At 36.4% G+C, this 25,052-nt stretch overlaps 4 protein-coding genes across 6 annotated transcripts in view; all 4 read right to left on the reverse strand.

Annotated features, from left to right (window-relative positions):
* The window catches only part of LOC129434226 (uncharacterized), a 51,032-nt gene extending 48,800 nt beyond the window's left edge, over positions 1-2,232 (reverse strand). Inside the window, exons 1-4 of the mRNA XM_055193139.2 lie at positions 1,947-2,232; positions 1,580-1,667; positions 1,089-1,196; positions 805-970 (exon numbers count right to left, since the gene is read on the reverse strand). Coding sequence (XP_055049114.2) covers positions 805-970; positions 1,089-1,196; positions 1,580-1,667; positions 1,947-2,092 — 508 coding nt within the window. The 5' untranslated portion in view covers positions 2,093-2,232. The remainder of the gene's footprint in view (positions 1-804; positions 971-1,088; positions 1,197-1,579; positions 1,668-1,946) is intronic.
* Positions 2,233-2,797: 565 nt separating this feature from the next.
* On the reverse strand, positions 2,798-6,484 carry LOC129434251 (uncharacterized). The gene is made up of 3 exons (XM_073868644.1): positions 6,323-6,484; positions 5,576-5,734; positions 2,798-3,136 (listed from the first exon to the last, which is right to left on the reverse strand). The coding sequence occupies exons 1-3, from the start codon at positions 6,398-6,400 to the stop codon at positions 3,038-3,040; spliced, it is 336 nt and encodes a 111-aa protein (XP_073724745.1). The 5' UTR covers positions 6,401-6,484; the 3' UTR covers positions 2,798-3,037.
* Positions 6,485-6,622: 138 nt separating this feature from the next.
* smc1b (structural maintenance of chromosomes 1B) overlaps positions 6,623-25,052 on the reverse strand; it is a 45,916-nt gene continuing 27,486 nt past the window's right edge. Inside the window, exons 2-26 of one of the 3 annotated variants that reach the window (XM_073868640.1) lie at positions 19,573-19,670; positions 18,807-18,995; positions 18,573-18,685; positions 18,292-18,495; positions 17,959-18,197; positions 17,275-17,533; positions 16,013-16,153; positions 15,820-15,902; positions 15,501-15,708; positions 15,213-15,398; positions 14,673-14,858; positions 12,825-12,971; positions 11,505-11,642; positions 11,264-11,380; positions 11,022-11,128; positions 10,771-10,912; positions 10,427-10,572; positions 9,640-9,793; positions 9,455-9,550; positions 9,180-9,336; positions 8,873-9,027; positions 7,654-7,805; positions 7,439-7,508; positions 7,208-7,318; positions 6,623-7,016 (exon numbers count right to left, since the gene is read on the reverse strand). In XM_073868640.1, the coding sequence (XP_073724741.1) occupies positions 6,918-7,016; positions 7,208-7,318; positions 7,439-7,508; positions 7,654-7,805; positions 8,873-9,027; positions 9,180-9,336; positions 9,455-9,550; positions 9,640-9,793; positions 10,427-10,572; positions 10,771-10,912; positions 11,022-11,128; positions 11,264-11,380; positions 11,505-11,642; positions 12,825-12,971; positions 14,673-14,858; positions 15,213-15,398; positions 15,501-15,708; positions 15,820-15,902; positions 16,013-16,153; positions 17,275-17,533; positions 17,959-18,197; positions 18,292-18,495; positions 18,573-18,685; positions 18,807-18,995; positions 19,573-19,670 (3,697 nt within the window). In that variant the 3' untranslated portion in view covers positions 6,623-6,917. Of the gene's footprint in view, positions 7,017-7,207; positions 7,319-7,438; positions 7,509-7,653; positions 7,806-8,872; positions 9,028-9,179; positions 9,337-9,454; positions 9,551-9,639; positions 9,794-10,426; positions 10,573-10,770; positions 10,913-11,021; positions 11,129-11,263; positions 11,381-11,504; positions 11,643-12,824; positions 12,972-14,672; positions 14,859-15,212; positions 15,399-15,500; positions 15,709-15,819; positions 15,903-16,012; positions 16,154-17,274; positions 17,534-17,958; positions 18,198-18,291; positions 18,496-18,572; positions 18,686-18,806; positions 18,996-19,572; positions 19,741-25,052 lie in introns of those variants that run through there. The other 2 variants (XM_055193174.2, XM_073868641.1) reach the window with 2 other exon arrangements.
* On the reverse strand, positions 20,673-24,818 carry LOC129433616 (carboxypeptidase A1). Its single transcript, XM_055192256.2, has 11 exons — positions 24,710-24,818; positions 24,415-24,490; positions 24,194-24,328; positions 23,997-24,095; positions 23,781-23,882; positions 23,596-23,697; positions 22,164-22,283; positions 21,975-22,071; positions 21,664-21,863; positions 21,493-21,577; positions 20,673-21,140 (listed from the first exon to the last, which is right to left on the reverse strand). The coding sequence occupies exons 1-11, from the start codon at positions 24,769-24,771 to the stop codon at positions 20,956-20,958; spliced, it is 1,263 nt and encodes a 420-aa protein (XP_055048231.2). The 5' UTR covers positions 24,772-24,818; the 3' UTR covers positions 20,673-20,955.

The following is a 25,052-nucleotide window of genomic DNA, read 5'->3' on the forward strand; positions in this document are numbered from 1 at the left end:
TAAAGAGTGAACGTGGCCTGAAACAACAAGAGCAGAAGAGGATATGTGCTTATACAGCGCCTCCATGTGGCCTTCAGGAAGCAGCTCTTAGGAACTTACTCTGTTATTCCAGAAGATTTCCTTTTTCCCAAAATAAGAAGGCCAGCACAGCAGAAAAAAATGCAACTTGTAAAACCTGACCCTGTGGTATTCAGCCTGTGTAGCTGACTTAGAAGAGCATTGTGTAAGCATTGCAAATGTTCAATGGGTTCAATTTCCAAGGAACACAAATATTCACAAATTGTGCAGCTTAAATGCACCATACATTTCTTTGGAAAGTATGCCTGCCAGATCAATAAATATAAATACAACAACTTTCTTAATATTGATAGTATTATTTTAATATTAATTCAGAATCAATGACTGGAACTGTTTTAATAATATTAAAGCAATATCGCTCGAGTAGGAGTGTGATATAAACATGGTTTTTCCATTCAGAGATGAGCCTGTTTAGAGGACCTCCATTCACTAGGTGGCGGAATGATACGAAAGTGAAGCGGTTACTGTGCCGTTATCAGTAGAATATTGCAGGCCTCTTAGTCGATCAGATTCGAGAACCAGAAAGAACTGTTGTATAAAATATAATATAATAAGCACAAGTGTTTTGTGATATGATCATGCATGCATATTCAGAATGGCACTTTCTGGAAAGGCTGTATGCTAATTTTTATTGAATACCTGAAGGGCATTATAAAACTACATGGAAGACTGTACAGTCAAAATATTTTTAGCTTTCAATGGCCATCCAAAAAGGCACAAACTCACGTAGATCAAGGGCGATCTGTTTGAAGAGGGTCAGGTCAGGGCTGGGAAAACCTGATCCGCTGCTGATTTCATTTTCCGTATCCACCAGTGAGTCTATTGTAGAAATGATACTGTACTCACTAACTCCAAGATCAACCAGAGGCCTGCGAATTTCAGCCTGACATCCCTAAAATAACCAATGGGGGCGTTTAATTAATACTTTAATTCAAATGTTTTGCTGAACATAATGTGTATTATATTGAATTTGCATACGAAAAAAGATCTGTATTGGACTGTGCGTGCACCTCATAATCAAATGAGCTGGCTGCTTTGAGACTGTCTATGTTTAAAAGACATTTCCAAACTCTTCCGCGTATAGCCGGAGGAATGCCAATACGAATAAACCTCTCGATCTGATGGTGGGGGAAAAAGTATGAGAAATATTAAATCAGGTCATTTATATGCACACATATTAAGTGGAAACTGAAGTAAGCAAATGTCAGATTGTTTTAACAAATCCTATATAAACATTTATAATTTCCATTTTAACTGTTGTTTATCATTAAAACCTATTAAAAAATTCCTTTGTATAATGCGTTTTGGGACTTATTCCAGTAAGATTTCATAATTTAAGGACTAATGGCCATCCTACCAATAGAATCAAACATCTTACCAATAATAGAGACACAGAGACCATTATTGGTAGTTTCTAACCAGTACATTTCCCATTATAACCATTACAATTTCTGTTTATTTTTTATTTACGATGTGTTGGGGGGGGGGTGTATATTCACACCTGACTTCTGCAAATGAAGCTGGATCCATTCCAGTAGCTGAGAAATTCACACAACTCCTTCACTTTAACCGGATTGGGCTGAGGGTAGCTGATGAAAACATTAAAAGTATTAAAATCGTCAGCTGTCAAAACGCACTAAAAAGTCTGAACATGCATCTCAATTCTGCTAGCAATAACAATGTGAACTGAATTAAAAACTCAATAAATACATTTTAAACTGTATTACTTATTAAAATAAAAACATAATGCGGCGCTGCGCAGACCAGTCGTCGTATGACGTTTTTGTCTTTAAACTAAAAAGTTATGTATAGCAGCTTTAATGCAAATTATTGCATGTATCAAATCAAAAGATCTTGGATTTAATCACCTGTATTCGTGACATCTGTGAAGAAGCTTCCTGTCTCTTTTCTTACTGAGTGCAAAGCCAAATTCATCAAATGCGACAGTGCTACAGCTGCTGCGACGAGATTTGATGCTTTTCCCGCTACTCGAGCTGCTTCTTCTCTTCAACATAATGATGTTTTATAATGTTTTAGACAGCATGCATTAAAATAAAACACACATAAAGACAAAGCACATCAAAACAAAACTCAGTTGTTTAACCGACGATTGAACTCGAGCGCCAGAAATCCACAATGAAGCGACATTTCAAAATAAAAGTCTTGACGGGATATTGCTTTTTCTAAATATGAATCTACAGAATTGGGCATATTTGAAACAAACCGATAAAATAAACAGTCTGTAGTGCTAATTTGTTTTGATTATTTGGTGGTGAAGACAGGATATTTTTTTCTCCTGTGTTTATTATATTTAGAAACTTATATAATGCGTTTAATATATTTAGAAATAAAACATTTTTAGCATTTGTAGCTAAAATGAGGGGTAGAAATGCAGATGATCTGTTTGATCTTGTAACATGATGTTACAAGTGAAATTATTCTTGGCACCATCTCATTTTAATTCTATTTTTTATTATTTTATTTTATATGATTTTTGTATTATAATTAAATTAATTAATAATTAAATGTTGAGCCTTTTATGTCATTTTCTTTTTGATTATTGACATTCAGTGTTGTATTCAATAAAAAAAAAACACAATGGTTTTGTTTTGTATTTTCAATAGCCACTATGCATTATATCCTGTGTTTAATGTACAGTATGTTGTTTTCAAATATTGCTATCACACCTCTGACATGTTTAAAATTTTTATTGTGTAAATGTAATACTTGATGTCAGTTTGCACACAAAATAATTTAAGTTCAATTCACACAATTCAAAGATAAATGCATATTGAATTCTTAAAATACAGTATAAATGCACATTTAATCAAAAACATTCACTTCATACTGAACATGTAGGTAAACATTGATATCCCCCAGTACTTGGTAAATAAAATAAACAGGGAAAATTTAACTACTCTGTAATATTTTTATTTGAATTAATTAAAAAAATATATTTTTAAAGAATCAGCCTTCTGGAGCCCCACACATGGTTCTTCAAGGTCCAGTTTACTCTGTGGATAGGAGGCAACAACAGTTTGGGGATGTATGGACAGTCCTGGGGTGTATTCCAGAGAGCAGGGTTAATTTACCATCAGATTAACCCTGAACTTTGGGTTGATCAACCCCAAACTTGCTTACTCTGGGTATGTTGGTTCCAAAACACAGTTTAAGAGTTAGTTCAATCAACCCGCTGAAAGTAACCCAGAGTTAATGCGCGCTCACGGTAACAACATAAAGGCATTGTCAATGGATCACAGATTTCACGAGTCACCATGGAAACATCAGAGAACTTTAAAGTTTTTAAATGAGAAATAACATTATAAACCAATACTTTCTGTCAAAATCAACGTTTTATAACGTTATATAAGTGCGTGATTACAAAACAGATAAAATTAATTAATTAATAAGAACATATTTTACCCCATTTAAGTCCAATATTATATGTGTCTCAACGAAAATACACATAATATTATTTAACAATTATTTAAAAGCCTGTAAAAATAATCATAGATTTTATATATGATTTTAAATATATTAATTATATCTAATTAGATATATTTTGACATATATAAGATTATCTTTTCTCTTACAAAAATGAACAATGGCTTTACTACAGTTAAAACAAAAAAACATGGTTACAGTAAAACCAATATTAAGGTTTTCAAAAACCATAGTTAAAACCATCGTAAGTGTAGTAAAACCATAGTTTTGCTGAATCAATGCACAGAAAAAACATGGTTACCACAACTTTACACCAATAAAACCATGGTTAATTTTTGTAAGGGCTGTGGCACATAAAGTGCATAAATCTGTCATAAGGCTTATTTACAGGTTTTTTTTAGATATGATTGTATTGTGTATGCATAAAATGCACTATGATTATATTCACTACTTGTACTACTTGTACTTATTTCAATGACCCTGTTTAGTTTTTGGACTTTCCATTGTATGACACTGTATCGCCATCTTTTTTAACATTTACTTATCTGATAAATCCACCCTCTTTTAATTGTAAAGCTTCCTTACAGTCCTTACATATTTTCAATAATTTTGTGTAATGCTTTTCAGTACACTACACTAAAAATGATCATTCATTTGCATTGGACAATTAGGATCTGCTGTGACAGAAGTGGAGAATAGAAATGTTACATTAGTGTCAATAGTAACATGTTCTAATATATCCTGTATCATCTAATATAACCAAATATCTCAATTTCCCTTTGGCTCAAAAATGATAGCTCAGGAAAGCACAAAAGGCCCATTTTAAAGAAAAAAAAGGTGATTTTAGAAAAAGACCAACTATAGATCAAATGTAGAGAGGGGGCTACAGATCTGAAGTGCATGTTTAAGAAATAAATATGATACTATGGAATATATATTTATAATTTTATTTCATTGTGTACATGATTCTAACTGATAATAGGAAATCTCTGACCACTATGCCATGTCTGTGATTCAATGGTGTTTCACCAAATGAAGGCTGTGCTTCACCTGTGTCACTCTGTGGGTCAGTGTTAAATCGTGCCTGTGCTTCATGGGTGTCATTCTGTGGGTCAGTGTCTGTGCTTCATGGGTGTCACTCTGTGGGTCAGTGTTAAATGCACATGCCTATCAGAGACTGCAGGCAGGGGTAACTTCTGTCCCTCAGTAATTATTATTTTGATAGGCATCATGTGTTTCTATTTGTTACTGTAACATTGGCACATTGTCACTTAAGTAAAATATGTTAAGATTTCTGGCTCAATATTGACAATGTATTTGCACACACAATTTATTAGAACTTTAGATTCATCTCAAATTATCTAGTAAGTGAAAGATGAGGTTATTTATGAATTGACCAAATTTAAATAGAAATGTACTTGTTAACATTAATTAACTGATGGAAATGTGTTTCATACATCCACTGATATTTGGAGATATATTAATGATGAACATAATTAAATGTATAGTATTTAGTCCGAACACAAATATCAAAAATTTTTTATCAATAATGGACATAATTAAATGTACAGTTATTAGTCCAATCACAAATATCAATCCATGTTATTAAAAAAAAAATTCTTTAAAGAAAATATCGTAAATGTTTTAAGACAACAATAAATATTCGCGACTGTAAATGTAATAAAATAAATGCTTTAATATTGTAATATTATGCAAAATATATGCTTCCACGCCCACGCTGCACGCTCATCATAAGTACACGCATGCGCAGACATCCTCCGGAGCCTCGTTTTATTAACTAAAATGAACTTACCCTGCAACATAACCTGCTCCGGAGTAGGTTATCTTCAGAGAGTCAGTTGCTATGGTTACTTACATAACCCGAAAGTTACCTCCGTTTTTGGAACCGAAAGCAGAGGTTATCCGCTTACTTACTCCTAAACATACCCGGGTAAGTCACATAACCTGCTTTCTGGAATACACCCCTGAAGAAGGAAAACCATAGTAAATACAAATATGTGTGTGGATAAACACAGTTACACTTTCAACCCACTTCTCTTATCTCTCCATTCCTGAAATTGCCTTGATGTTCTTCTGTTGTAGTCCTGATGTCTTCCGGATGGTAACGTAATCTGTATCGCGCCTGCTCTAAAGCTTGTAATCCCATCAACAGAAGGTCCTTTTCCCTTTCAATGTTCCTCAGTTTCTTCACCTGCAAATAAAACCACAAGCTTTACACTTTCTGTAAATGCAGTCGTTCTAATGCTATAATACCTTAAAATCCTAAAAAATTTTTTTTAGACATTACATTGAATGAAAGTCCTGCATACTTGTGTGCTGTATTTTTGTTGGGTATTAGTGATTGTTTACAGTGGTTTCCCCAAAGATCCTTTTGACGACTGGCAGAGTAAGTAAAATATAAATAGATTGCAATGTCTTTGTTAGGCAGTTGTGAATATTGAGTATTCCCTCAAGTGCTAAGCGGGAATGTAGTAATGAACTGTGATGGCCATCGTGGGTAAACATGGAAATAAACCATTACAACAACTCTGCAGTAATGAAAGTTGTGATAAAGTTAGAGATCTTTAAAAAAAATCTAATTAATTTTCAAGCAACCCAAATGTGTCAGAAAGCTTTACACATACACATATTGACACTACAGCCTTTCATAGAAAGAGATGGCATTTAGTTTTTACAGCATATGATTACATCAATCATATTTGAATCACTTAAAAACAGACCAGAAAACAACAATATTGTCAAAAAATACAAAGCAAATCAGGAAATTTGTGCAACTAACCCAAAGGAAGAAACGTAAGGCATCCAGAGTGTTTAGATCGTTCCTGAGAGGTGCAAAGACCACTGTGTAGGACGCCATTGGAAATCCAACACACAACTTACATTCTGGGACAGGCAGAAATTACTTGAACGAGGTGATGAGTCGAGAAACAGGGAGGGTGTGCAGACTAAGAAAGAGAGAGAAAGAGAGGGATTATTTTCTGTCAAACTCCACCCTAGTGAAAGAAGATCATAGTGTACGGTGTGCTTCAGAAATTAAAGTTAGCCAATAAGAACAGAAAAATAAAACTCATCACAAGACTACAAACAACAAGAATTTATTAAAATTACTTTTTTTTCACCTTCAACAAAAGGCAACACTTTACAGATAAAATGCTTGAACATATAACATTATCAAAGGTAAGATGTCACACAACAACCTTTAAAAACAATGAAATGCCAACACGATAACAGAATTTAGTTTTTAACAACAAATCCCTTGTTTAAACCTAAATTAAACCGTTTTAATAAAGGTAATCTTCTGAACATTTTTAATAAAATTTTTATTTAACATTTAATTTTTTTAAATAACATCAAAATAGATTTTTTTCGTTCCATTATTTCTCTTGCTTCTCTTCATGTGTGCCGTTCTCATCGTTTAGTGCATAAGGAGTGAGATCCAGGGTAAGAAGTCTGCTGAACATGCATTCATCAAACTGTGAAAACAAGAATTAAATAAAGATTAAATAATTTTTTTATTAAAAGAGAAAATTACAGTGAATGACTTGATGCTTTTTCAAAAATCCAATACCCTCATAGTTTTTCCACAACAATTAATAATAATACTGTCTCAACAACTTAAACAGTCTTTAAAATATTCTTTAAGTCATACAGAAAAACTGTATACCATAGAATAAACCCCAATGAGAGCATCTGCTCGCGAGTAAAACTCTTCTTTCAGGGAAATGACGATAATCTGGCAACTCTCTCTAGACATCTCCCGAAAAAATCCTGTCACCTGAACGGAAACAGATGATTATTTCAATCAGTTCTATCTATCATAGTATAGTACTTGTGTTAAAATGCACAGAAACAGTACATGTGGTTGAAACACTCTGAGGTAGTGTAGGTGTCTTACTTTGCCAATGTTTGTGTTGTCCAGGGCGGCATCAACCTCGTCCAGCACGAAAAACGGAGCAGGACGGAAACTGACATTAAAACAAAATGATACGGATGATATTGCATCTATAGTTACCATGTTGTTCAAATCAGCTTTTATTGTGACTGCACTACATCAACATCTGTATGAGAAGATACTAATTTACAATAATTCAACAGTATGTTTACTTTTACCTGTGAATGGCAAAGACCAACGCGAGTGCAGCAATGGACGTCTCTCCTCCAGATAGGTTGTCCATGGCCATGAATCGTTTACCAGGTGCCACACAATTATAATTGATGCCGCCCAGGTAGGGCTCGTTTGGATTTTCAGCACTAAGAATGGCCTAGAAGGACAAGCGTACACATAAATACAAGCAATGTTTTATGGCTAAGTTACAGTAGAAAGTACTGTAGTAATTAAGTAATGAGTGAGCAAGTGGTTGAGTGAATCATTGGTTGAGTAAGTGAATGAGCATCTGAGTGAATCAGTGGTCGAGTGAGTGAATGAGCACAAGTGAATCAGTGGTCAAGTGAGTGAATGAGCATCTGAGTGAATCAGTGGTCGAGTGAGTGAATGTGCACGTGTGAATCAGTGGTCGAGTGAGTGAATGAGCATCTAAGTGAATCAGTGGTTTAGTGAGTGAATGAGCACGAGTGAATCAGTGGTTGAGTGAGTGAATGAGCATCTGACTGAATCAGTGTTCGAATGAGTGAATGAGCACGAGTGAATCAGTGGTCGAGTGAGTGAATGAGCATCTGAGTGAATCAGTGTTCGAGTGAGTGAATGAACATGAGTGAATCAATTGTTGAGTGAGTGAATGAGCACGAGTGAATCAGTGGTCGAGTGAGTGAATGAACATGAGTGAATCAGTAATTGAGGTAGTGAATTAACACAAGTGAATCTGTGATCGAGTGAGTGAATGAGCATGCATGAATCAGTGGTCGAGTGAGTGAATGAACACGAGTAAATCAGTTGTCGAGTGAGTGAATAAGCACGAGTGAATCAGTGGTCTAGTGAGTGAATGAGCATCTGAGTGAATCAGTGTTTGAGTGAGTGAATGAGCAGGAGTGAATCAGTGTTCGAGTGAGTGAAGGAGCATCTGAGTGCATCAGTGGTTGAATTAGTGAATGAGCATCTGAGTGAATCAGTGTTCGAATGAGTGAATGAGCACGAGTGAATCAGTGGTCGAGTGAAAAAAAAAATCAGTGGTCGAGTGAGTGAATGAGCACAAGTGAATCAGTGGTCAAGTGAGTGAATGAACACGAGTGAATCAGTGGTCGTGAGAGTGAATGAGCAGGAGTAAATCAGTGTTCAAGTGAGTGAAGGAGCATCTGAATGAATCAGTTGTCGAGAGAGTGAATGAGCATTTGAGTGAATCGGTAAAAATGTAGAATAAAAAGTAAGCCTGACCTGTGCACTGGAGTTCCTGCAGAGTTTTTTGTAGATCTGGTCGATAATGACAGACACGTGTTCAAAACACTGGCTGAACAAATTAAAGCGTTTGGCCTTCACTTGCTCAAACTCCTGATTGCATCTCTTAGTGTTGTGTGTGCTGGTCTTAAATGCTGATAAACAGAGGTTTGTGTGAGAATGGAGGGATAATGAGACAAAAATATGATCAAGATATGAGGTTTTGCTGTGTTATAAAAATACATGTAAATTAAAACAACAACATTGTGTTTCTGTGAAAATATGTGTTTATGTGATTTTTCTGTACCATCCATGACTTCATAAAAGCTGTCTTTAACCTCTCTCATCTTTTCTAGAGCTTTCAAGTTAGGAGCTCTGGATACCATGATCTTATGCTCCAGAGAAGAGACTTCCTCTCTGAGTTTCTCTAACTCAGCCTCAACTTCACTCTCTTCAGTGAGGGCCTACACACACATATATATATATATATATTATACATGACCAAAGTACTACAACACATTTAATATTAAATGATGTGATGCACATAAAAATAATTGTTTAATACAAGTTTAATATTTCTACCTTAAGGCTTGTGTCCAGTGCTGAATAGTCGAACACTATCTGTGCCTCTCGTTCATAAATGTCCTGCGTCCTGATGCTCTCAGACTCAGAGTCCAGCTGCAGTTAGTTATCAAAATTATATCACTTCTTTGCTAAAAACTGTATTCTTCACCAGTTTAATATTTGGGTGAACAATCTGTACTCACCTCTATGTCACTGATGTCATCCAGTGATCCCGACAGCAGTGTCAATGGTAAGCCCTCTATCTTGCAGGCCAAAAGCAGGTTGTGTTTGCCCAGTCTCAGCTGTTCTAGGGCCGCCTCGGTGCAGATCGCTTCCTTTTGGAGTTTCACAAGTACCCTGGATCAAAATCAGTAAAGAAATATTAAAGGGACCATGTCACAATACTTTTTTTAAAATGTAAAATAAATCTTTGGTGTCCACAGAGTACACATGTGAAATTTTAGTTCAAAATATCATATAGATTATTTATTATAACAAGTTAAAATTGACACTTTGTATGTGTGAGCAAAAATGTGGCGTTTTGGGCGTGTCCTTTAAAATGCAAATGAGCTGATGAAATTTAAACACTGATTGCAATGATGGTGGTTTGTTGCAATTGAAACTCAATTGTGCTGTGAATTATTTTCTCTCTCTCATTCTCTCTACACTAAATGGGCGTGCCGTGGTTGGATAGTGCAGGTTAAGGGGTGGGATTATTATAATAAGATCTCCTTATGACATCATAAGGAGAGCCAAATTTCAATGACCTAATTTTTCACGTGCTTGCAGGGAATGGTTTATCAAAACTAAGTTAATGGGTTGATCTGTTTTACATTTTCTAGGTTGATAGAAGCACTGGGGACCCAATCATAGCACTTAAACATGAAAAAAAAGTCCGATTTTCATGCCATGGCCCCTTTAATAATATTTGAACATTGAATGTTGAAGGCTTTATTTCCTAAAAACCTATTATCGTGTATTGGCACACACCTGGATTTCTCCTGGAGGCTTTTGTTTTTCTTTTCAAGTTGAGCTTTTGCATCATTAACTAAACTTGTCTTTCCTGCCAGCTGGTTGTTTAGTTCTACAAGTTGAAATTGTGTCTTCTCCACAGCTGACATAAGCCTGTCCTCCTCCTGTGGGAGAGGTGAAGAACAGACAGCAAGACTAAAAACAATGTATTAGTGAAGACTGGATGTATAAAAGACCACTGCATCCCACAGCATGACCCCAACATCTCAAGCCAAGTATTTTACAAAACCAGTCCAACAAAACCAAAAGAACACACAATATGGTGCTTTGAAGGTTGTAAAATGTGGGCTAAGTTGGTTTGCCTCTTTCAGACTGCTAATGATGTTCTCCTCTTTGTGGATGGTCTCTTTCAGCTTTTTCATCTGTGTAATTTGCTTCTCCAGCTGGGCTTGCTCATAGTCCAGCTGGGTATTAAGACAAGTACGCTGCGACTCAAACTGCAGGCTGGACATGCATAAGAATTAATAAGCCAAATTAAATTCCTGCAATATCGTACAAATGCAATGTAGTAAGTGTGCTGACTATAAACATGGTGTATTTGTGGGAGTCTTACCGCTTCTTTTCAAGCTCCTGTTGAAGTCTGAGATAATCCTGCTCGTACTCACGAATGTTAGCCACACCGATCTCAGCACAGAAGCTCGCAAACACCACATCTTCCATCTATGACATCAAACAACATCAAAACACAACACTCAAAGACCAATTAAAAGTTAAATATTTATCTCCACAAAAGTTTATTTATTATTATTTCTGTGGGAACCCCAGGAAAGTACATCAAAAAGAAAATGAGATGACCTGATAGATTTTGTTTCTGACGACCTTCATCTCATTGTCCTTTTGTTCAACGGTCTTTGTCTGTATCTCAATCTGAGTCTCGAGGTTAGACAGCTCACTTCCCAGTTTAGAAATCTCCTGTAGTTGTCACACGTGTACACAAAGTTATGCTTCAAATAAAAGTATCGCAGCTTTTTTAATTTAATGCGAGGCTGGGTGACAGAGATAAAAGTAGAAAGAGTGTGTGTGCTATCTGACTTGCCGCCTGACACGCTGGGATGCTCTTCTTGCGTATGGAGTCTAGTTCTGAGTTTGAGTATTTCAGGCGAGTCTGGATCCCCTGAGACTGAGCCCTGATCTGATTCAACTCTGCCTCCTTACGCTTCAGTTTCATCAGAGCCTGCACGTTAACATAAATATATTGTGCATAATAAAATAACAAAATTTCAAAACCATAACACCACTCAAGAAGCACACCTATTTTGCTGAACTATAAACACTATTCCCTTACTTTAACACATGAGTCAGATTTGGTGAACTTGTACTTTTAAAACTCTACACACAAATCCTTACATTTCTCAGTGCTTACACCATCTGGTCATATGGAAAGCACTAGCAGTCAATACTCTTCACTCAAGTCAGAACAGTTCAATTAGCAAACAATTACCAAGGTGGAAACACTAAGAGTCAAATTTAAACACATATCAATTAGATCCTTCAATAGATAGATAAAAGGGCCCGAATCAGATCACTGAGCTTTGAACAATAGATCCACAGAGAAATGAAGGAATAGGTCCAGGAGAAGGAGGAGGAAGAGGAGGAGGGAAAGAAGGAGGACGTGGTGAAAGAGGAGGGAGAGGACATGATAAAGAAATAGGTCGAGGAGGAGGAGGGAGAGGAAGAGGGTGAGGAGGAGGCAGAAGGGGAGGGAAAACAGAGGTAGGTGTACTTACAGTAAGACTGCTCTGTAAAATAACTTTACTTTGCATACACTGTTGGACTATGCTACTGGAATAAAGAAATCCATCAAATTGCCTTCCATACAGACATATCAGTAGATGAATGCCAGGGGTGGATCATGCCAAGGATTTTACCCTTGCTGTTTGGTTAGGGCCAGTAGTACCTGTGATGTGAATTAGATTCTTTGGCCTGACCCAGAAATGTTTTTTAATTTTTTTATTTTACAATTGTGCTGTGTAGCACATGAATGAATAAAAATGTGCTAATGCATACACTGATTGTGTCTTTTGAGGTCATGTGAAAAGGTTTTTGAGCGGGAGAGCCACAAGAAACTTACCAGTTTTGGATATATTTGAATTTATTGCACCAGTGTGTAATACTATGTTGTAGTGTGTGTGTTTTTGAAAGCTTCTGTGTGATGTCTGAGGGAAAAGTTTGGTTTTTCAGCAAGAGTGAATGGTTTTGAGTGTAGAGCTTCATTTTGACCTGAAAATAGGATGTTTGGAGAATTGGGTGAGACGTTATGAAATTGTGTTTACTGTTTTGAGAATATGAGGCATAGTTTCAAGAAATGTGTTTAAGCAACCGAGAAAAACTGTAAGTGTCTATCAGCATCACTTACACGAAGTTCAGTCGACAGGTGTTCCTTCTGCTCCCTTAGTTTGTTCATATCTTTCTCCTCCCACCGCCGAGCTTTAGTGCTCAGGTCCATGGCACCCCCTGAGATCACTCCAGACTTACGGAACAAGGTGCCATCGAGAGCCACCGTCTACTCACAAATTCAACATGGACAAGTGTGACACAAAGCTTTACAATTATTTACTAATGTTTAATGTGCTTCATGTTTTTGTCCATCCACAGGAGAGCAAATTCTGCAAACAAATGATTTCAATATAAACACATTTTAGGAGAAACACATGAGAACAAGTTAATATTTACATTATACAGCTAAGATTTTGATAATTTTTGCTTTATTTATTTATTAACACCATTTCAGCATCTATGGTAATATTATTGAATATTATATATTTAAAGAATACAATTTTCTGAGAGCCATTCAAATTTTGTGAAGATTATAAATAAATGCTGGTGCTAGCTGGCAACTTTTTTTAAAATGCTGGCGGGGAAAGAGTTAATTGAGAGAACCAGTTAATCTACACAAAGGTTAATCTATACACACAATTTGGCATCTCCAATTCACCTAATGCCTGGGACACGCTAGACTATTTTTACATCTTAAACAATTTTAAATCCATGTGAGACCAGAGAGACAGGGACAGTGTCAAATCATTTTTAACAACATAATCCCCAAATGCTTGCACTGGATAAATTTACCAGACCGCAAGACCACACGTGACAATTAAACGTGACTTGAGAACAACGAATGTTGTGGTAGTTCTTGCATGACACATTATAAAACAACTTATACTGCTGCAATAGTTGTACAAGTCGACTTTCTTTCTCAAAACTTCTCATGTCATGTCCTTGAATGTCTTGTTTCACCTATTAAAGCACGCAACATCCAAGTCGAGCTTGCGTGCTCTCATTGGCTATTGCAGCTGTCAAACTTGTTTGATATTTACGATTTGGGATCGGGGAGGCTCCAGCGTGATCGGGAGCAGCACAATAATCAACCCAGTATCACGAAATTGCGTGACTATTTCACGCATGGACCAGCGTGACAATGTCACGCTTTGCCGCGTTTGAGCGTGTGCATGTCACGCTTTCTGTTTGTGTCGCTGTCACGTATTGGTTACTCAACTTTTTTGTCCTAATTTCTTACCATTGTCGCTTCGGTTTAGGGTTAGATTTACATAAATGACACCCTTACCTAAACAAACTCTAACCCCAACGTCAGGTGACAATTGGTTAAAGTTTAGAAAATATAAAAGAATAAGTATTGTATCTTTTTATTTTATAAACCAATACTTAAAGTGACAAATACTTAAAGTGACATATAACACAAGCACCAAATCTAACCCTAAACCGAAGCGACAATGGTTTGAAAATAGGACAAAAAAGTTGAGTAACCAATACGTGACAGCGACACAAACAGAAAGCGTGACATGCACACGCTCAAACGCGGCAAAGCGTGACATTGTCACGCTGGTCCATGCGTGAAATAGTCACGCAATGTCCTGATATAGGGTTGCAATAATCGCAATGACACCACACACTTGACAAAATAATAATAATAATAATAATCAGCTGCGGTAGAACACTTATTGGGTCATGCACCCTTTTGATCGCAGAGGGTTCAAATAGGGCTTAAAATCTTCAAATGCATGACCACTTGAACCCATTATTTGGATCAAGTGCAATACCAGCCTAACCTTTGGACTGTGGGAGGAAACCGGCATATCTGGAGTAAACCCACACTGACACAGGAAGAACAAGCAAACTCCACGTTTGTAGCTTTGCAAGCGCAACCTCTAGATAAAATTAAGGCAACCCTTTCAAATGTACTCACCTGAAGGCGCTCAGGGCCATCGAAAGCAATGCGACGAGCGTCCTTCAAAGTATCGCAGACCAGGGAATTCCCGCACACATACTGCACCACCCTTTTCAGCTGAGGGGCGTTCTGAGCACATTGAACCACATCCACCACCATCTTAGCTCCGGGCACTTCTCTCAAACGCTCGTTCAGAGGGCGTACCTGATGCGTGAAGACATAGACAAGATTTTAAAAGCCAGCAATATTTGAGAGATAATGATTAATCATTTATTTATTAAATCAACATTTGTCTGTACATAGACACAGAGCAATAAGAGAACTGCGCTATGAATAGAGAAATTAAATTTCTCTACACACTATACAATTTATTTTACAGTTATGGTTTTCACAGCATAGCTAAGTATAGTCAAGTAAACTTAAACTGAAAAGTATGCATACTAATAGATCAATGGTGACTTTAACATCACTTCGTCTTTAGCCCTGCCTACCCAATTAAACATTTTTAACCAAAATGACCCAATGTTATGAGTACATCACAGCAGCGTTTTCACTCACCTCTATATAGTCAATAGGAAGGAAAGTCTCTGGTTCGGCTCGCTCCTCTTTCAGAAATCTGATGCAATCGTGTGCTACTTTGGCAGATGTTACAACAATAGCGTTCATGTTCTTTCCAAACACCTTGGTGACGGCGAGCTGGTATTTCTTGTGAATGGGCTGACACAGGTCAACCAGACGGCCATACTGAACAAAGTAAAAAATGGTACAGTAGATACTTTTCATTGTGCAGTTGGGTTCCATTCGTTTTGAAATAAAACCTACAATTACAATAAAATGTTATAGTACCACGGTATCAGGATAGAGTCTCCTGAGGCTTTCCAGGACTTCATTGCGTTTCTGCTGTCGTCGATTCTCCTGGGTGTCCAGACGAGCGTTCTGCAGTTCAATAAGCACCTGCCCGAGCTTTGCGTTCACCTCCTTCATGCGCACTTGGCCTCTCTCCATCTCCCCTGCCAGCTGCTCCTCCTGCTGACGCTGCTCCTCCAAAGCTTTTCTTCAGAAAACATGAAGAACAAAACAATGACAAAGCTCAGCTTAATTCAGTTAATAATGACATGATTTTTTATCAATGTCAAGTCAATGTAAAGGTATGACAGTTGCATACTTAGAAGTGTTGGCGTATTCCTCCAGCCTCTCTGCCCTTCTGTTAAAATCATCTAGCTGAGCTTGAGAGTGTTTAATATTGACCTGCAAACAATCCAATCATATTTTGAGTAACTGGATTATTCCACTAGTATAGTTGACTATTTTTCTCTTGGTTTAACAACAATAAAATTACATCAATCCCAAAACCTGACCTGTATCTCAGTTTTCTTTCTGAGGTCAAACTGAAGTTTATCGCCATCAGCCTTCACCTCCCAGTGCAGCTTCTCTGCATTCTGATTTAAAACGGCTCCCTTTGTCCTGGCCACCTCTTTAAGTTCCTTATACCGCTCCATCTGCAAAAGAACAAACAATATTTACAAGTTATTTAATATCAACAGGAAGTCAACATAATACTAAAACCATTCAAATACTTAATAAACACCCCTAGTCTTAAAGGGACAATTCACCCAAAAATAAAAAATCTGTCATCATTTTCTCATCCTCATGTTGTTCTAAACCTGTATGAACTTCTTTTTTCTGATGAACACAAAAGATATTTTGATAAATGATGGTAAGCAGACTGTAACCATTGACTTCCATAGTAGGAAAACAGGTATTATGAAAGTATTGTTTGGGATGAATAATAAAGAAGACATTGATAATGATGGTAAGCACACAGTACCCATTGAATTCCATCGCATTTGTTTTTAAAGGACAAGTTCGGTATTTTACACTTAAAGCCCTGTTTTCAGATTGTTTAGGATAGAACGGTTTTGACTGAAATTTGGACATATGATGCTAGCCCGAGAATTTAGGGTTGTTTCTTGTATTACCCCCCATCTCTACAATGGCTGCATTAGGTGCACTGGAACAATCCTTCCTAAAATGCTTTAAACTTTTGTTTACAAAGACGTGAAACTCACCAAGTGGTCAGGGGTGTTCACTGATATGCTTACACAAAAATCGCTGCAAAAGATGCTTTCAACAGGTTTTATCGTAGTTTTTTGTCCAACTCCATTGACTTGTATTAGATGTGCTGTGAGGTACGGTATTACTCCGCGCCGGGAACTTTGTTTCTATTCTTTTAATTGGCAAAGGTGGATTATCGCCACCAACTGGGCTGGAGTGTCTATTATTCAAGCTCTCAACGGAAGAATATACGGGTGTGAGGCGTTTGGAAAAATAGGTCCACAAGTTTACAACAAATGGTAAAACACCTGTTGGAAAGCATCTTTTGCAGCGATTTTTGTGTGAGCAAATCAGTGAACACACCTGACCACTCGGTGAGTTGCATGTCTTTGTAAACAAAAGTTTAATGCATTTTAGGAAGGATTGTTTCAGTGCACCTATGCAGCCATTGTAGAGTTGGGGGCTGATAAAACAGAAACCGAAAATTCTCGGGCCAGCATCATATGTCCAAATTTCAGTCAAAACTGTTCTATTTCATTCACAAACAAAGTCTTTTGTGTTTTACTTGGGCATCGTCTAGCTGAACTCCCGCTCCCCTTTGAGCCTCCTCCTCTTCCATCTGTCTCACACAGGACCTCCAGGCCCTCTCCAGCTCAGCCAACTCGCTCCTTAGCTCCTCCAGCTCCTGTTCTTTCTTGGCCTGTAGCTTCTGGTTCTTCTGAAGCGTTCTGCGCGCCTCGTCCACTTTGTGCTCATGGTGGGAGGTGTTCACTTTGGATTTTATGTACTGAGGTCTCTGCTGATTGAGAATTTGCTCCTGGGATCTGGACATATTGCAATAAGATTTAATGCATGATCTGCACGTTTTTAGGCCTAGAAAAGTTACATTCCTACTAGGTTGAATAATTTAAATCTTTACATCTAAAACAAATGTACAACTTTTATTCAATAATCATAATACTGTATTTACAAAGCAAAAGTTATTGTTGTCCTATTGTTGAATCCTGATACTGTATAACAACTAATCATTCTCACAAAATGTATCATTTAGCTTTAGAAGACATATAAGGGGTCATCTGAATTATTTTTATGATCGATGTAAGTGCCTCTGAACCTTTAAGCATTAGGCCACAACTCCCATGACAGGATTTTAATATAAAACTATGTTTTGTGTTCAGAGAAGGAAGTAATACATCACAAATAATACAAGTTTATAAATTGACAAATATGAATTCAGTATGAATCTCACCTGATCTCTTTTTCCAGCAGCTGAAGATCTCGGGACAGGCGACCATGTTCTTTCTTCTGAGCCTTCACGGTTTGCTCCGAGATGTCCAGGTTCTTCTTCTGCTGAGATGTGGCCACCTGTTTGTCTCTCAATGACGCTGACTGCGCCGTGATGTTTTTCTCATTGTGAAAGAGCTGAAAGAGCATCAGCTTGAGTTTATGTTCTCTGACTTCATCCACCATTGCTTGATATTTTTCTGCCTGAAAAGTCATAAACAAACACATCCTGTGAATACAACGATGGGATGCTTAGTGTAGCATCTGACCTGCAAAAAATTTATCTGTTGTGTAATACCTCAGTCTTGTCCTTGAAGACCTGTTTCTTCTCTGCTGAAGCTGCTTTCTTCCTGTTAAATTGAAACTGGGTGTCCTCTTTGGCATTCTGTAGGGCCACCAGCTTTGTGTCATACTCGTTGTTCAGCTCTTGGGAGTTACTGATTCGCTCAAACATCTTTGTGCGGTCTTTGGCATTCATCATGGCAATAGACTCCACAGCACCCTGACATAGAAGTGAATCTATATTATTATATTACATTATTGATAACAACAAAGTGTGTAGATCATTTTATTAATCACCTGATACACCAGGCAGTTCTTCGCTTTCACCACAATGCCAATTTTCTCCAGTTCTCCAGTGTATTTAGCCAAAGTCACCTGATTACCATTTATGCGGTACTCAGAGGATTCCCCTTTAAAAGTAAACCAAGAGAAAATACACATTATATAACACAAATTGGCTTTATGAAGTATTACATCATATCACACCAAATGGTATTCACACCTCTTATATTTTAATCTGAGATCACTGACCTGAGATGTTTCTACTAAAGATCATCTCTTCATTATTGTCTCCACAGTAGATCATGCTCACGCTGGCAGAATTAGACACAGGCCTGCCGATGTGGGCACCATGGATGAGATCTCTGGTGTGTTTTACACGGAGATTAACTGCCCTCTCTCCCATCACAAATCCAAGAGCATCCATCACATTAGATTTACCTTATAAAGAGTACAAAAAACAAACAATCAAAACCACACCACATAAAATCTTATACTTATGGTATATTTTGACTGTTAAGCAGGTTGTTGATACTACAACCCGTCCAAAGAGTATTTGGTAGTAATATGGTACAATTATGGCATCAGACAGTATTAACACAATACAGTTATTTAAATGAGACATATTAAGGTCAAGGAATAGCATGCCAAGTTACTACCTTTGAAATGCGACTAGTATGTCTTCATAAACGCTTTTAGTATACAAAACAGAATAACTAACAAATCAATTATCATATGTTGGGGATTTACATTAGATTTTTACATCAAATTTGTTTTTGGAAGACAAAATAATAACGTAAAACACGTAATACATAATTAATACACTGATAATGACGTCACCTCGGTACAAATGTTATAAATACCTATTTATTCAATATATGTAGCTACGTGGTATCTAAATAAAGTCAGTTACTTAACGAAATCTATGAATTTGTAGGTTATTTCTGTAAACTTTCAGCTAGCAAGCTAGCTAACGTTAACGGTTTAGTGAAATTAGCCAACCAAATGAACAACTCACCTGATCCATTAGTACCAATTATACAATTAAATCTTTTAAATGGACCGATGGTTTGCTTTCCTCGCCAGGACTTGAAATTTTCCACGTCTAACTGTTTCAAGAAACCCATATTTCATTAAACTGTTGATGAAACGGACAAGTTCGCCTAAAGAAAGTGACTGACAGAAAATATGTATCGCGTGAAGGCGGGAAAACTTTTGCTGCGTCATATGGATGCATTCATTTTTTAAAGAAGAATTTTAAGGGAAATACTATTTTGTTTCTCCTATTAAAACACTATTTGCGCATGATCTATAATTTTTCAGACCAATATCTAACCTCATTAACTATTTAGGTAAATTCAAGTTTACGGTTCAAACACAACTATATGACATTTAGTGCTTGTTACGACTTCTGTCCACAGTCTACAATAATCTGATTACGTATAAAAAATAAAAAAAATAGAAAGAAAGAAATACTAGAAGAACTATATTCCGGGAAATGTAACAAAAAAAAATAAAAATAAAAATATAAAAATATATAAGAATGTGGAAATACATTGCATAATTTGGGACAATCATTAGAAGTCGTATAAAAATATATAATAGAAATATAGGAATTCCCCTGGGAATTAAAAAGAAAAAATACAGGTAAATAACGTTAATATAATCAAATAGTTGCCTGTAGAGAGTAAAAAATAATATACAAAATTGAAATCCAACTTTTCAACGGCATATTTTATTTTTCTATGTGCATGAATTTGTTAAATAAGAAAATATAATTTACTGTGTTTTTTACTCATGCGCTTAATTTATTAGCAAATGTTGCCCCCTACTGGTCATGATGCGCTTAGAACACAAAACACCTCTTATGAAGACTACAGTCAAACCCAACATCTTTGAGGAGATGACACCCACCCTAACCCCGTCGAGCACTGCAAATGACTTTAGTTTATACTGTGAAATATTACATATAATACCCCCTATTATATCGTTACTAGTACTGTACATTGTCAGAAAAATGTTCAAAATATGAGCCTCAGCTGTCACTGGGGTGATACCCTTTATATTTTGCTGTAAAGACTACAATTTATACTAATAACAAGTTTATTTCTGACATATACATGCATTTTCTGTGAAGCAGCTATGAAACAGCATTGTAAAAAGCACTATACAATAATACATTGAAAATAAGTTCAACAGACAAAAAGTCTTTTAAATGCATGCATTTATTTCTGACATCATTTAAGATTATATTAAAATGTAAGTAAATGTAATTAAAGATTATTGTTTAAAATGTATAATATTTATGTCTGTCAAAAACATTCTTATATTTGTTTTACAATTTCAGATACACATCTTCTGGGAATTTTATTAGAAGCTTTAAGACATCTGTACATTTATCTTAAAGTTTATCACAAACATAGTTCATGATGTATTTGATGGCAAGCCAGGTCTCTCTTGAAGTTGAAACAATTTGGTCGGGAGGCAAAAGGAATCCGTATTTTCCAGTGTCACGCAGCTCAAAAGCATAGGAATATTTGATGCCACGATTGTAAGCCCAATCAATACTTGCACCACTAGCTTGCTCTGTGATAAAACACAATCAAATCAAATAAAACACAAGCATTAGTTTATTTTTCATCAGGTTGCATGCATGTCACAATACTGAGAACCCACTTATACATATCATGTATTAGCATTGCTGTTCATTTGCTGTTAATATTTACATTTATATTATTTTACACAGAGATTTTACCAATAGGTCAATAGGTCAATCTATTGAAAATCTAGAAAGCCACAAGAGACTGTGATCTAAACTCTAAAAATGTTTGTCGTTTCAACCCATGGTTGGGTCAAATATGGAAATTTTCTAGGGTAATTTCAACCAACAGCTGGTTTGTCCATGTTGTTAACCCAGCATTTTTTAGACAGCACTTACCTAAAGTGCTAAAGATACTTCCGACTTTGTAGACAGTGCCATGCCAAGATTTTAGTGCATTTGCTGCAGACAGAGCCACACTGTGCTAAACACAAAAACATACAGACTGTCAAAATAACCAGTCAGAAAAAAACAAAACAAATTAAGGATTAGCAAGGCAGATTGACTTACAAGTTCACTTTTGTCAGGAGTGTCTGTTCCAGTATAACCGTAAGGATACATAAGGAGCTGTTTGTATGAGTGAAGAGTAATAAAGGATTTAAAGTTGTTATGGTTCACTAAAAAATTTGCCATATTTTGCACTTCAATCTCAGAGTTAGCAGAAGGGCCGCGGTAGTCTTCAGCGCAGGGATCGGCACTGGCTCCAGGAGCTAGGAGAAAATATGCACAGACACATTGAAAGTTAACAAAAATTTTAATTATTTGACCTAATAATACATTCTTTTTCATTTCAATAAGCTATAATGAGAATATTGACGTACTCCCAAATTTAGCGTCCCAGTTCCGATTGAGGTCAACGCCACGACATTTGGCGTTAGAGGTAACAGAACGATTTTTACGCCAAAACCGGTAAAGTTCCTGATTAAAAATATGAGATTACATTTTTTTTAAAATAATCATGAGAATTTTTTTGAAACATTTTTTTGATCTCATGCAAAAGATTTGCTTACATTTGGGGAAGTGTGGGAGAAGACGTATCCATCGGGGTTTGCCACAATCAGCATGTAGATATCCATTTTATCCAGGATTTTAGGCACAGGGGCACGATTACTTGCAAAGTCTGTGGCGATCTAGAGATTGATTAGAATCTGATTAGAAGGTTTCAAAGATGGGAAACAACTAGTACTTTTGCTGACTACAGGGTTCCCACACCCTAGCTAACTTTAAATTCAAGGACCTTTCAAGGACTTTCCAGGTCCAATATCCTCAAATTCATGGAATAAACGTGGGGACACATTTCAAGTGAGAGCATGTTTACATCGTGTTACCTTTTAAGATACATTGTTACAGTTTCCTTTTATAAAGGGAACTCGCACTGCGTCAGTGCGGTGATACTTTGGATGGCTCCAGGGGAATCTGTATATCAAATTCAACCAATGGTGAGGCTTAACGACAAAGACAGGATGCAGGAAGTATATTGCTATCTAAAATATTGCCAAAGACGGCGTTACAGGGACACAGGAAGTATGGCAAGGGAGACGCAGCGTCTCGTTCCCTTCTCAGGGAACATACGTAACCTAAGACGTTTTCATGTGTCAAGCACAACTGTGCAAAAAAGCATTTTGGTATGAATCAACATTCGCATACAGAAGATAAAAGCATTTAAAGCGAACAGTTTAGCACATGTGCTTAAAAAGTCTAGAATTTTTATGATAAAAAAACACACAGGGAATAATATGGATTTATTTACAGAAAACTTCTTGGATAAAATAAATTCAAGCACTTTCAATGACCTGTATCCATGTATGTATTTTTTCAATAACTTCCCAGGGCCTTGAATCCCCCCCACCCCAGATTCACAAACTTTAAGGATTTCAAGGACCCGTGGGAACCCTGTAACTAGTAAGATTTTTATCTTTGCAAGTACATTGACCTTTGTTGCTTAAACACCAAACTGTCACTTTGTGGTTACTGTATTCTTGTGGTTTCTTTTAAAACATGTTTTGAGTTTATTAGTGCACACACGATCCCCTTTGCAAAAATCAATTTAATTGGATCAATTAAATTATTAAAGAATTATTTTAATGACATCATGAATGGGATTACTGCATAAAACAATTGCTTCCACAAAGGATGTATATGTGCATAAACATCAGGAAGCATCATGAATGTAAGTAAACGTCATGAATGTGTCAAGAGGTCCTTCCTGTCAGAATACATAATTACAAACTTGCAATCTTACTTTGAATGTGCACTAACTTCTCACACTTTTCAAATGTTTTGCACATATAACTTTTGAAACATGTCCAAAATAATGCACAGTCACACGAGACGGCACAATAAAAAATTATTTTTAATAAGAAAACTCCCCTTGATGTTTTTTGGCCAATAGACTTAATTAACCAAGTACTAAATAAATAACTTAACAACAATCTCAATCACCTGGTTGGCAATCCACACTGCGGTTGCATGGGAAATCCACTCTCTGGCGTGGATTCCAGCGTCAATCCAGATCGCTGGTTTTCCCACTCCACCTTTGCTAAACTGAATTCATTTTAAATCAATTATATTTATAAAATAGACAGATATTAATCTGTCTTCCTATTCATATAATCTATAGACTTTACCTTGAGCACATACATGGGCCGGTTCTCATAAGACTTGCCAATATCCACTTTAGAGACGACATTAGAGTGAGTCGCAACAAGAGTATCCATCCAACTGTAAATCTGAAGAAGTTCATTAAAATATTCAGACTCATAAATACATGATAATATGCCATACATTTAGTTTTGAATGTGTCTGCATATGCAAGTTCTTTTTAATACTATATGTGATCTTACTTCATCCAGAGTGTGATAAACAGTAAAGTTGAAGATCTTGCTACTGCTCTCCATCGCTGCATTTTTCCTCATCTCTGCTTTCTCCTTATCCAGAAGTTCCTGAGATGCAGTAAAACATTATACATATTGCTATAAATTACTGATAAAAATTCATGTTCAATTCATAAAATGTTCAACATGGACCTTCAATCTCTCACCTGCACATTGTTGATCATGACCGTGAAAGGGATCTTATTTGCATTGAGGAATTTTTTAACAACATAGAGACTGGCGTGAGGCACACGGATATCAACAGGCAGAGCGGTAGAGATGCCATCAGTCCAGAAATCCAGCTACAAGACCGTTTGAACGTTAGAAATGTAAAAGTGTAACATAGATATGCTACAGTGTTTAGCAGGTACAGTGAAATTTGTCATACCTTCCGGTTTCCTTTCAACTTATTCAGAACCTCAAGGTGGTCCTCAGTTTCCGCATGGATTCGGAGAACTTGGTCTCTGTCAAGAAAAACAGTAGAAATCAGAAATGTTATATACATTTTTATATATAAAATATAATTTAAAAATACAACTTGAATAAGCGATGATTCGACAAAAGGTGACTTGATAGAATGAGTAATAAGGCTCTTAAATATTAAATATGTGTGTAGTTTATTGACTATACTATATCAAATATTAATTTGCAATTAATTCACTTTTTTGTGTATCTGAACTCACCCTTTAATGAGTCCTTCACAGACCAAAAGTGTAAAGATGGTTTGATACAGATAAAGCTTCATGTTCTCTCTTCATGAAATGATCTTTACTGTTTACTCAAAGGCAAAGCTGCTCTTATACGAAAGTGCTGAACTATGTGACAAAAACATTGTGATAAAAATTGCCTAAGTTCCTTCCTGAGCCTAAGTACTAAGAATTTTTCTCTCTTCTTAAGAAGTTACAAAAGATAAAAGAAGAAAAAAAGATAAATGGGAATCAAAATCAGTAAACAACACTAATCAGTATTGTAAGGCAGTCTTTATTCAAAGCATATAGCACATCTAAATAAAATCATTTTTTTAAA

Source organism: Misgurnus anguillicaudatus, chromosome 6 (genome assembly GCF_027580225.2).
Source record: "Misgurnus anguillicaudatus chromosome 6, ASM2758022v2, whole genome shotgun sequence".
NCBI classification, from domain to species: domain Eukaryota; kingdom Metazoa; phylum Chordata; class Actinopteri; order Cypriniformes; family Cobitidae; genus Misgurnus; species Misgurnus anguillicaudatus.

Excerpts from the sequence above, each read along its gene's own strand:
- LOC129434251 (XM_073868644.1), bottom strand. The coding sequence starts at position 6,400 with ATGGCGTCCTACACAGTGGTCTTTGCACCTCTCAGGAACGATCTAAAC. Across the intron at positions 5,735-6,322 it reads CCTTACGTTTCTTCCTTTGG|GTGAAGAAACTGAGGAACAT; the intron begins GTTAGTTGCACA and ends TTTTATTTGCAG. Across the intron at positions 3,137-5,575 it reads GGAATGGAGAGATAAGAGAA|GACTGTCCATACATCCCCAA; the intron begins GTGGGTTGAAAG and ends AATACACCCCAG.
- LOC129433616 (XM_055192256.2), bottom strand. The coding sequence starts at position 24,771 with ATGAAGCTTTATCTGTATCAAACCATCTTTACACTTTTGGTCTGTGAA. Across the intron at positions 22,284-23,595 it reads CAGTGTGGATTGCCAACCAG|ATCGCCACAGACTTTGCAAG; the intron begins GTGATTGAGATT and ends ATCAATCTCTAG. Across the intron at positions 21,141-21,492 it reads AAGTATCTTTAGCACTTTAG|AGCAAGCTAGTGGTGCAAGT; the intron begins GTAAGTGCTGTC and ends GTTTTATCACAG.